At 46.3% G+C, this 12,519-nt stretch overlaps 1 protein-coding gene across 7 annotated transcripts in view; it reads right to left on the bottom strand.

The window, feature by feature from the left end:
* The window catches only part of IGSF9 (immunoglobulin superfamily member 9), a 63,155-nt gene extending 51,029 nt beyond the window's left edge, over positions 1–12,126 (bottom strand). For 2 of the 7 annotated variants that reach the window (XM_061606390.1, XM_061606397.1), the window contains exons 1-2: positions 11,599–12,126; positions 4,093–4,475 (exon numbers count right to left, since the gene is read on the bottom strand). In XM_061606390.1, the coding sequence (XP_061462374.1) occupies positions 4,093–4,150 (58 nt within the window). In that variant the 5' untranslated portion in view covers positions 4,151–4,475; positions 11,599–12,126. Of the gene's footprint in view, positions 1–4,092; positions 4,476–5,872; positions 5,960–6,149; positions 6,233–6,773; positions 6,869–11,207; positions 11,250–11,598 lie in introns of those variants that run through there. The other 5 variants (XM_061606391.1, XM_061606394.1, XM_061606396.1 and 2 more) reach the window with 5 other exon arrangements.
* Positions 12,127–12,519: the final 393 nt, after the last annotated feature.

Here is a 12,519-nt window from a genome sequence, read left to right as displayed (position 1 = left end):
GCTGAGCTATACTATCCTCTAGAGCAGAGGCTTCCAGAGTGTGGAGCCCCAGAAGTCCATGAGTTTCATCATGGCCACCTTAATTATTCATGTTAATTTTTTATCGTAGTTTTTATTGCTAGTTTTCTTCCTTCTATTGCATTTTACTGTATTACAGTTCGAATTCTGTGGAATTAGCAATACAATACAAGAGAAGAAATGAAAGAAGCAATTAAAGGCAATTAAAATATATATATATACAACAACCTTGTTGTTATGTGCCTCCAAGTCGATCACGACTTATGGCGACCCATGAATCAGCAACCTCCAAGAGCATCTGTTATAAACCACCCTGTTCAGGTCTTGTAAGTTCAGGTCTGTGGCTTCCTTTATGGAATCAATCCATCTCTTGTTTGGTCTTCCTCTTTTTCTACTCCCTTCTCTTTTTCCCAGCATTATGGTCTTTTCTAGTGAATCATGTCTTCTCATGATGTGTCCAAAGTAAGATAACCTCAGTTTCATCATTTTAGCTTCTAGTGACAGTTCTGGTTTATAGCATTTAGCTCAGTTATAATTGCTACAACAGGTAGAAATATCATTGTGGGCTGCCAACACCGCCAGCGATTGTCAATTGGTCTGCCAGGGGGGGACAGAGTTTGGGAACCACTGAGTTAGGAACCTGTGGTCCTCCAGATATTCATAGAATCATAGAGTTGGAAGGGGACTATAAGGCCATTGAGTCCAACCCCCTGCTCAAAGCAGGAATCCAAATTAAAGGATCCCCAACAGGGAGCTCTCCAGCTGCCTCTTGAAGGCCTCTAGCGTTGGAGAGCCAACCATTTCCCTAGGTCACTGGCTCCATTATCATATTGCTCTAACAGTTAGGAAGTTTTTCCAGATGTTCAGCCAAAATCTGGCTTCCTGTAACCTGAGCCCATTATTCCATGTCCTGCACTCTAGGACGATCGAGAAGTGATCCCGGCCCTCCTCTGTGTGGCAACCTTTCAAGTACGTGAAGAGTGCTATCATATCTCCCCTCAGTCTTCTCCAGGCTAAACATGCCCAGTTCTTTCAGTCTGTCCTCATAGGGCTTTGTTTCCAGTCCCCTGATCATCCCTGTTGCTCTCCTCTGAACCTGTTCCAGTTTGTCTGCATCCTTCTTCAAGTGCGGTGTCCAGAAGTGGATGCAGTACTCAAGATGAGGCCTAACCAGTACTGAATAGAGAGGAACCAATACTTCACATAACTTCTGTTAATTCAGCCTAAAATAGCATTTGCTTTATTTATTTATTTATTTATTTATTTATTTATTTATAGACCGCCCATAGCGAATAGCTCTCTGGGTGGTGAACAGCAGAGTTAAAATACAAAGTTACAATAAAACATACAAGGTCACAACAAGGTAGAGTAAAAAACATTGAATATAAAACATGAACGTTAAAATGCCTGGGAGTATAACCAGGTCTTAACCTGGCGCCTAAAAGAAAGTACCGTAGGCGCCAGGCATATCTCCTCAGGTAAGCTGTTCCAAAGTTTTTTGCAGCCACATCACACTGTTATGGCTCATATTCAGCTTGTGATCAACAACAACCCCAAGATTCTTCTCGCGTGTAGTATTGTTGCTGGACTCCGGCTCCCGTCATCCCTGATCATTGTCCATGCTAGCTGGGGCTGCTGGGAGATATAGCCCAGTGACATCTAGAAGACCACAAGTTCCCTGCCCCAGGTCTAGAGTGACAAACTCCACCCACTTTGGGCTCTGGCTCCGCCCACCATCCACCCTGGCTCCACCCACCATCAACTATGCCCTCCAATTGACATTTCCCATAGGTCCACAGCCTTTCATACAGTATTGGAATGAGTAAACACACCCACCATCATCACCATTCCTAAAAAGACAAGGTTGCAGCGTTTGGGGCTCTTTAGGTTAGAGCAGTGGTTCTCAGACGTTTTTGGTCTGCGGCGCACTGTTCTTCCTCCGCTGTCAGAGGCAGTACACTTCTTTTTTTTTTTTAATTCATTTTTATTCAAATTTTTCAAAGACAAAACAAAACAAATTAATAACTATTACAATAAAAACTATTGACTTCCGATTTGTCGTAGATTAGCTATAGATCTAAGATATATAACAAACCTGTCTCTTAATAAAAGTATACAATCACTTCCTCCAGTGTTTATCTTGATTGGTATCAAATCTCATTAACATCATTTTATTCTTTCCCAAAAAAGTCAAAGAGAAGTTACTAATCCTTGAGATATATATCCATCAATTTTTCTCCAAATAAACATGTCAATTAATCTATCTCATCAGGTCTACTAAGTCCAATAATTTCAATAGCTCTTCTCCCATTATCAATATTGATTCCATCTTCCATCCTCCATTTTTGCACACCAAATAATCTTGCTGTCATAATGATTCCATCTTCCATCTTCCGTCTTTGCACACCCAATAATCTTGCTGCCATAGTCATATAATAAGAGTCTGATAGGAATTTCTTTCATCACAAATATTTTGTTGCCATTAATTCTGAATGTGTTACTGAAATGTTGTTGTAAAGTTGTGTCTCTGTTCCTCTTTTTTACAGAATGCACCAGCACATCTCTTATGAGTTTTTCCATTGTCACATATCTGGAATTAATTCTATACGCTTTCTCTATTTCAAGTTCCATCAAATCCTTCCAATCCAGGAATTTTTTTGAGCCATTAATATCTTTATCTCTAATCTCTTCACCAATTCCTTCAGGGACAGCACTAGATTCCAAATAGGAATATTTGTTTATAGGATCCATCATAGCCAAAAAATCCAAATCTTTTTCCAGGTCCATATTTAATAAATCTATTCCAATCTCCAAGTCTTGAGCCTTCTTTATGATCTTGCTTTCATCTTCTTTTTCTTGTCCAGTTATAAAATCCTGAATTTCTTTCATTTCCTGTCTTATTTTGCCAATTTCAATTTTCATCTCTTGCCTAGTCTGTCCCAGCACCTGTTTCGTTAGCTTGATCTCATTCATTATTTTCTGAAACATATTTAGAGAGAGAAACCCTTCCTGAACATCCAGGGTCTCAGTGACCTTCTTGATTGTCATTCTTGAAACCAAAAGAACAAAACCCCTTCCAATATAGTCACTGTACTCAAGCAAAGAACAGTTTATTTCTTTTTCCAGTCACCAATGCGTTAATCTTGCAGGCCAGATGACATCACCCTCTAGACAGCACGAATGGCCTTATCTCTTATATGTCCAAAACAAATTTAGTTCACAGCGTCCAAATGTCTAGTAGCATAAAGAATAAGCAGATTCGCCAAGAGAAAAAAAGTAGACCAGAAAAATAGTCCCAGACATATAATACACAAATGTCAAATAAATCAGATGTTCTCTTCTAATTAGCAGCCTCTCATCCGTTTATATCTTTAAAATGCTCAATTCCATGGCAGCTTTTTGCAATAAAAACAAAGATAGGCTATTTCGATTTTCTTCCTCCTTAATTCCGTATGTAAAAAAGAAAGTTATAACTCACCCAGGGCTTCTTTGTTGCTAACTCTTTGACAAATCTCTTTTGCAATAACGATAACAAAATGATTATAATTGACAGGAGGATGCTTGCCTGTTAATTTCCGTTTTTCTTCAAAGAAAAAAAAACAGCTCGCTTAATCAGTTAGAGCCTGTTAGTAATCCCTGGCTCCGTTCCACGTTGCTGGCTGCCTTCCTTCATAGGCAGTTCCAATGAATTCCAGTCCAGCAAACAAAAACGAAGCTTTCTGTGGATAATCTCTTCGTTTCTCCCTTACCTGGGAGAAAGTTTTTTCCAGTCAAAAAAATATCTGACTAGTTTTATAACTGAAAAAGCTTCCTCTGAGACGGGAGCTCGTCTCAAAGGCTGCACAGGCGGAGCGATTCCTCCTGGGAAGCCAGAGGCAGTACGCTTCTGAAGACCAGTGTCTGGAAACCTAGGAGGGGAGAGGCACTCCTGCCCTCAGATCCTGCTTGCGGGCCTTCCATCAGGCTGGGCACCGTGTGAACACGATGCTAGACTAGATGGGCCACCGGCTTGATACAGCAGGGCTCTTCTCATTACAGCCCCCTCCCTCCAGAAAACTAAACATCCTTGCTTACCCTCAGCGAAGCTGCTGCAGACCAGGGAGAGGTGGACAATCCATAAACACCAATTCATAGCACAGCTGCCTCCGCCAGACTCCTCGCGGCACCGCCAGAACTGCCCTCTCGTCAAAACGCCCAAGCTGGCCCTTTGCAGAAGGAGGTGGGAGAAGGGAAGAAAGCGTCAAGCCACCCCCGTGTCCTGGGCCGCCTGCACTTCAGGAGACACCATCCAACGATCCTCAGGGAACCTGACAACGGCGTCTTTGAACCCAGAACCGGCTTCTCATCCCCACCGAGCCGTTTTGAGGAGCGCCAACGTCCACTGCTCTGGCAAGGAAAAACCGTCTCTGGGGCTGGAATGAGAGAGGGAGCCGCTGTGCCTCAGCAGAGGCCAAAGCCTGTTGGAGCAAAATTTCCAGAAAGCGGAAATTAATTCAGATTTTTATTTAGAAAAGGACGCATTATACTGCCAATTCATACAATGTAACAATGCGGTGTTATACATACCATAAAATATATAAAAAACCCATCAAAGCAGTAAAAATTTTTTTAAAATTACGGGTTGCTCAAAACAATTTAGACAACTACATAAGCTTGTCTATATAAAAAAGGTTTTCAAGAGACGCTGGAAAGTCAACAGCGAGAGGATACCCGACGCATCTCTGCTGGAAAAATGTTTCACAGCATGGGACCAGCAGCACTAAGACCCCATCTGCACTATATGAAATGAATGATATATTTAAAGTTGCTAGGAGAGCCCCACGACTCCCCTCACCAAGCTATGATGCCCAGAGTGGTTTAACAATCCGTCCCTCTTCCCAGGAAACTCTGGGAATTATAACTCTGTGAGGGGAAGAGCAGTCTCCCGACAATTCTCAGCACCCTTAACAAACTACAGTTCCCAGGATTCTTGGGGGGAAAGCCATGACCATTTAAAGTGGTATGATGCCGCTTTAACTGTATAGTGTTGATAGGGCCTAAATCCCCGACTTCTAGTGGAGGGCAGTCAGGCCTCTGGAACACGGGGGACAACTAGCAGCGTTCCTCAGGATGATCTCAGTGATGAAGCTAGGAAAGAAAGGCTTGGGCGATCCTTAAGAACAATGGGAAAGTGCCGCAACTCAGTGGCAGGGCCTGTGCTTTGCACGCAGAAGGTCCCAGTTTCAATCCCCAGGCTATGCAAGTAGGGAAAGGAGAAATCCCTGCCTAAAACCCTGCAGAGTTGCTGCTGCCAGTCAGAGTAGACCATACTAAGCTAGATAGATCGACAGTATAATCGGCCCACTTGCATTGACTGCCTGTATGTTTCTGAGCTCGATTCAAAGTGCTGGTTTTAACCTATAAAGCCTTACACGGCTTGGGACCACAATACCTGATGGACCGCCTCTCCCGCCACGAACCCTCCCATACACTACGCTCAATATCCAAGGCCCTCCTCCGGGTGCCTACTCTGAGGGAAGCTCAGAGGATGACAACAAGGGAGAGGGCTTTCTCAGTGGTGGCTCCCAAATTATGGAATGATCTCTTTGATGAGGTGCACTGGCGCCAACACTGTTATCTTTCCTCTTCTCCCAGGCATTTTAGCATGTGTTTTTAAGTGTGTATACTTGTATATTTGCTTTTAATGTTTTTGATTGTTGTAAACCACCGAGAGAGCTTTGGCTATGGGGTGGTATACAAATGTAATAAATAATAATAATAATAATAATAATAATAATAATAATAATAATAATAATACTGTAGTATAAGGCAACTTCCTATATTCAATACAGGATCAGATCATAAAATTGCCAACCAGAGGTTTCTGGGAAATGAAAGCAACAGATCTCTCTATCCGGCCCTCGGCACTCCAGCTCTGCGTTGCACCTCCACTAAAAACACTCTAAAACATCATAAAAACAGACTTTAAAATATATTACAACAAAACATCCTTAAAAACATATTAAAACAAAACATCTTTTTAAAAAAAACTTTTAAAACATCTTTTTTTAAAAAAGCTTTAAAAACGTATCAAAAGCCATTCCAACAGAGATGCAGACTGGGATAAGGATAAGAGATAAAACGTCCTTGACCTCTGATAATGCCTTTTGCTTGCCCGGATGGAGGATACGGAACACATATGTGTGTAGAAACCAGCTAAGTGCACAGATCAACTTCACAGATGTTGCTCCGCCCACTTTTGCCACTGGCCCCTCCCACCATGGGCACGTGGACCCCAGAAGGGAATGCAGCCCTCAAGCTGAAAAAGGTTCCCGTTCCTGTTGCAGGAGCAAGGCAGCTAGTGGACTGACAAAAGTCAACTTTCAGCATTGCAAGAAATCTCCTGTTCCGTCTCCCTCCCTCCTTCGCTTTGCCTTCACTGGCTTTTTCTTTCTTCATCACTTCAACCTCATTTCTCTCTCCGCTTTGGAGAAAAAAACGAGGTCTAGGGATGGTTTGCCTCCCCCAACCTTGCTCAAAAGGAACGCAGACCCCTTCCTCTTTTGCTGCCTTCCTCGCCTCTAGAATCTTCTGGTGTTTCCCTGAAGCCCACCCAACGCTCTCCATCACCACGTTTACAACATACTAGGAAAGAGGGAGGGTCTCCCCCCACCGCCACAAGAATATTTCCTTCTCTTCCTCTTGTCGTTTCCAATTTTTGCAACTCAGTTAAATTTAAAACACACGTCTGAGCCAAAAAGTAACTCCACACAGACCTTGGTATCTCCAACTCTTGCAGGCGCAAGAGTTATTTTGGCTCGCTTCACGCTTTCTGATATGATCTGCGCAAAACTCCCTGATGGATGGGCTCTGGGGAAGGCTGCGATTTGATTTTGAGTTGTTAAAAGTGTCGGCTTAAAACTGAAGGGAAGCAGGTCATTTCAGGTTACATAGGGAGGGGGCAATTCTAGAAGCGCCAAGATCGCAAGGGAGATGGAATCCATCACACAGGGTTTTTTATTATTTTATGAGAACGGTGCAAAATTAGTTAGAGATCAGTTTCTTTTTGCTGGTATTTGGGGGGAGGGTCAGATGAAGCAGAAATAGATTATCATAGCTGGGGCAGTGGAACGTGGTTCAGAAAATTAGGCCACATCTGCACCATACATTTAAAGCACTTTCATGCCACTTTAAACAGCCCTGGCCTCCCCCAAAGATTCCTGACAACTGTAGTTTGTTAAGGGTGCAGAGAGTTGTTAGGAATCCCTTACTCCCCTCACAGGACTACAAGTCCCAAAATCCCCTGGGAAGAAGGATGGTTAAACCACTCCGGAAATTGCAGCTCTGTGAGGGGAATCCACAAGCTCCTCCACTAGCCTTGTCTAAACAAAAAAAGGTTTTAGCAGGTCTCGAACATGGGGAGGGTGCCTGCCTAATATTAATGATGATGATGGACTGCCTTCAAGTCGAACTCGACTTACAACGACCCTATGAATAGGGTTTTCATGGTAAGTGGTATTCAGAGGTTTACCATAGCCTTCCTTTGAGGCTGAGAGGCAGTGATTGGCCCAAGGTCACCCAGTGAGCTTCATGGCTGTGTGGGGATTCGAATCCAAGTCTCCCATTAATAGTCTCTCTTTTTAAAAAAAAATAAGCTTCTAGTCCTCATGGGTTGAAAAATGGGCTTCCAAGAATGTGGGCAACACATGATGAAGTCTCAAGCAGGGCTGATGTTTGTTTGGTCCACAAAAATAGAATTACAGACGAGCCCTTAAGAATACAGAGGCTGAGCCTCTTTCTCCTCTATGTAAAGCAGTGCACCAGGAACCGCCCTTGCAGTCTTTAAGGAAGATGTGTGAAAAAATATTATTTAGGAAATTGCAAAGTGTTACTGTCTCATCTTCTAAGCAAGAGATCAATGATCAGGGGGAGGAACTTCAAGGCTGATTGCTGAAGCAGAATGAATTCTGCAAACAAATGACCCATGTGCAAATTTCCATGACTTAGACAGGTTGCAGAATTCAACTTTTCCTGGTGCCAAATCTGCACGTTCCCTTGATGGCCTTCAATGGCCGCTGAAGTTTAGATTGTATGCTATGTGAGACAGAGCACTGTCAACTGATCAATTTACTGAACCTGCATACTACTTTATATAAGAAAAATGAATCTAAAGAGCGAGAAGGCATTATTTGTTTTTAGATGTAGCAAGTCTTCAAAGAGGCATTCTTTATTCTTGCCTCAAACAGAAGGGAATGCCTCTTCTACAACTGCGCTTGCCGTCTGTGGTTTTTATACATCTATGTATTTTAAAAAATACATTTATAATATTTCTGTCCCTCCTTTCTTCCGATCAGCAAGGCAGCATACCTGGTTCTCCCCCTCCCCATTTTACCTTCACAACAACCCTGTGCGGTAGGACAGGCCAAGGCAGAGTGATTGGCCAAGGTCAGCCCATAAGCTTAATGGATGACTGGAGGAATTTGAACCTGGTTCTCCACCAGTGTGGCATAGTGGTTAGAGTGTTGGACTACAACCTGGGAGATCAGGGTTCAAATCCCCACACAGCCATGAAGCTCACTGGGTGACCTTGGGCCAGGTCACTGCCTCTCAGCCTCAGAGGAAGGCAATGGTAAACCACCTCTGAATACCACTCACCATGAAAACACTATTCATAGGGTTGCCATAAGTCGGGATCGACTTAAAGGCAGTCCATTTCCATTTTCTCTCTTGCCCTAACTGGATACGCTAGCCACTACACCACACTGCCTCTCCTGACACTCCAAGAGAGCATTCAGATTTGGCTTGTCAGCATGTGGTGAAAGAAGCCAGAGGGCCACAGTTGGATAAGATTTCCACCTCAGTGTTGTGGACAGATGAACAGTGAGCTATACCAGTCGTAGGCTGTCACTCTAACCACACTAGCACATGACAACCACAAAAAATGGCTGTCCAATTTTTAGCTGATAAAAGCAAAACCAATTGTTTAATCAGCCTAGCACTGCAGCCCTAACCACACGATGACAAAGACTGGGTTGGTTGAGTAGTGGTAGCTGTACCCTTAATTCCCCCTCCCGGTAAATATTTTTTGTTCTTCTGCCAAACCTGGGTTCCCCCCTAACCTGCTGGTCCTCCATCTTCCTTCTCTGGGGAAGGGGGGGGCTTGATTTGCCTACAATCCTGTTGTTTACCCCCAGCCGAGGTTGCTACTAAAAAACGCCATAATTTATCACCCAGGCCACTTTGCACCTTGCTTTCCGATTGCATTTGGCATTACTTTGTTTGTTACCTTGACTTGAAGGAAAGGTGGGGTATAAATGTTTCAAATGAACCACCACAACCAATAACTAACAAGCAAACTGCAACACCATGCAACCTTTTCCCACTCAACCAATAATTCGGACATGGGCACGCCACAAGGCAATCCCAGTTAAGATTTTGTGCAAGACTAACTTCTGGAGACTTCTGTGCAAAGAAATATTCCTCTGAAGCACTTACTGAGAAGAGACTTCGCCATTAGGAACATCAAAAGAGCCTGGCTGCTGGATCAAGCCAGAAGGCCCATTAGCCCAGCGTCGCATACTCTCAAGTGGCCAACCTGATGCCTTCCATTAAGAGCACAGGAATTAAACAGAGGGAGAAAGTCTCTGGAACAGAAAAGCCTTCCACCCAAATTCCTCACCTTCTGTACCTTCAAGGGAAAAGATTTTGGCTCCAGGTTCCTCAGGAGAAAAACAGACCAACAAAACCTCTGACAGATTGCACCCAAGTTCCAGATGGGATAATCCACCCCCCACACCTCCCCCTTTGGCTGATCCCCTATACCAAAGCGTTCCTCAGCAAAATACCGCCAACAGTCCAGTCTGCTTTCCCTCGGCACCTCTGGCCGGTCTCCAAGCCCACCCCAGCCGTGGCTCCGAACACCGCCAGCCTCAGCACTTTCGAGTAATTAGATTTCCACTTTTGAAATCTCCCCCTCTCGTCTTCGTCGAGAAAGCAGACAGGGGAAGAAGGGAGGGCATATCATTTTCTGTGCAGAAAAGTGCTAAGAAAATTAGCATTAATCATCCATCATCCGTTTTGGGGGCCATTTGAGTGAGCCAGGGATTCCCCCATTTCCCCTTCCAAACTGTTTGGACATCCTTCCGCCAGCCTGAGCCCACATTCGCAAAGGGTGGTCAGCTTCACACATGCAAACACACGCACACACATCAATTTCTGGGGGAAACACTGGAGCGAACAGCCACAGCGCTGCATCTGGGAGACGCGGAGGATGATCCAGTGTGAACACGATAGTGCCACGGAATATTGTGCAGAAATTCAAATCTGAAAGCCACAGCCGGGCTCAAGCTTTTGGATCAACCCGAAGGTCCCCCACAAATAGCAAGCAAGCTTTCAAAGTGCTTCAGAAACTCTTCAGCAGGCTGGACAAAGCAGCAACCAGCGGGGTTGCTGGAAGAACCTGGCTTGATGCCATGGCCAAGGAATCCATATTTAGTCAGCGCCTTAAGACAGAAATGTGAGAATCCCCGGGTTTGCCTCGACAGGCTTTGAATCCCCAGGAGTTTCAGCCATGAAACGCAGGCTTCCAAATCTCGCTCAAGTTTGAAAAGAAAAAGAAAACCAAGAGTCCTGACTCGCCCCCTCGCTGAAGCTGGGAGGCAAACCCAGGCGCCCTGACTGCTAGGATTCCGCCAGGCCTTAGGGCCAGATGCGGCCCTCCAGACCTCTCTGTGTGGCCCTTGGGACTCTGTCAGGCCACACCCCCTTTTCCCAGGCCACATTCCACTTTGCACCCTCCTTGAGTGCTCCCGCACCCCCCAGCAGCTAGAATTTGACCCTGGTCCGTAGCCTACTGTACAAAAAGGAAAACTCACACTCGTTGCCCTGACCACTTTTATGTTTGCCCCCTTCAACCACAAACATGTGGCCCCCGGAAGACGACCCAGAACGGAATGTGGCCCTCAGGCTGGAAAATATCCCTACCCTGCTTTAGGACAAGCTCTCAGCTCCCCAAGACCACCCAATTGTTCTTCTCCTAGGGCCAGAAACGGACGGATCATACTTCCCGCGGGCCAGAGAATGCTGCCTTTCCTCTGAGCTGGGCTGCTTGGAACCCTCCAGGAAGGCTGTATCTGGCGCTCCACCTCTAACCACTAGACACCACTCCCTTTGCGCTTAGAAGCTGGGAACGAAAAAGGGCAAATGCAGACCTTCCTATCCCCCTGTGGGCAGAGTTGCGTTCCAAACTGCTGCTCCATCCTCCCTTCCCTCTGGGAAGGGAACCCAGGCGTCCTAGTTATCCCTGGAGCCCACTTCCCCACATCGCCCCCTCCCGGAGCTGAAAAGAGAATCGCCGGAGTTCCGGCTGACCCCGCTGAAGTTGGAAGGGAAACCCCGGCCTCCTGGATGCCAGGATCGCGTCCCCCTCCTTCCAGCGGGGCGCATTCCCCACAAAAGTTTGTGTGCCCCCGCCGGAAACATCCAGCCCCCACTGCCCTCGAGGCCAGAGAACCAGCCCCAGACCCGCGCGCTAGAGTCTCCCCACGCCCGGAAGACCTAGGGGGCCCGATCGCCCCGGCTCCAGCGCGGAGGACGTTTTACCTGCGTCCTGATGCCGCCTTGCGATGACCCCCGCCAGGAAGGGCGCCTCTGTCCGGGCCGGCCTCTGAGCTCCCGCAGCCGGCTCCATCCGCGAGCGCCCGGCCAGCCCGGCACGGCTGTTTGGCGCAAGGAGCGCACGGCGGACCCGCGCTTGGAGAGAGAAGGAGTCCGTTTACTTGCTTTGATCCCCTCTTTTTTCTCTTTTTTTTGCAATCCAAAACCCCTCAAGTCACTGTTTTAGCACTCTTGATGGTCGCTTACATTTTTCCCCCTTGCAAGAAATTGGGTTCTTCCTCCTCCTCCCTAACGCGCAAAATAACCAGGTGCGCGCAATGAGCCGCCTGCGCGGGGAAGAAGCACTCTGAGCGCAACCCCTCCTCCTCCTCCTCCGAACTCGCCCAGACCAGCTTTTGGCAAGCAGAACTTGCCACACAATAGAAGAGAGGCGGGCTCCCTTGCCCCCCTCCCCAAGCCTCTCTGTTGCCACAGGAACAGCCAATCCCGGGCCCAGAAACGCCTCTTGCGCCTTCCAAACCCGCTAATCAGGAAAGTGGAAAGGCGGGGCTTCAGAGCTTTTAAAGGGGGGAACCCTGCGAGGCTTAAGTGTGGATTTACAGCTGGGTTTTATTTGCAAAGGTTTCTGGGAGATGTAGTTTACACCCCCCCATAAGAACCAAGGGTTTCCTTATTGAGCCAGAGTGCCCCCTAGTGGTATGGGTTATTGAGCAAGTCACGGAAAGGAGGGTGCTCTCCTCCCCATTTTAAAAAGTTTGCCCCTCCCTCTCAAAAACCCTTATACAGTCGTTTTGCTTGTTTAATGCCATGGGCTCCTCCTGAATGTATGTGCAGTAAGCATCAATAACTGCGGGCATCTGAGGCGGTGGAGCCGTGAGGGCTGGACTTTGGGGCAGAAGCTGAGGG

The sequence above is a fragment of the Rhineura floridana genome, chromosome 22 (assembly GCF_030035675.1).
Source record: "Rhineura floridana isolate rRhiFlo1 chromosome 22, rRhiFlo1.hap2, whole genome shotgun sequence".
Classification (NCBI taxonomy): domain Eukaryota; kingdom Metazoa; phylum Chordata; class Lepidosauria; order Squamata; family Rhineuridae; genus Rhineura; species Rhineura floridana.
This window is presented reverse-complemented; position numbering and strand designations above follow the sequence as displayed.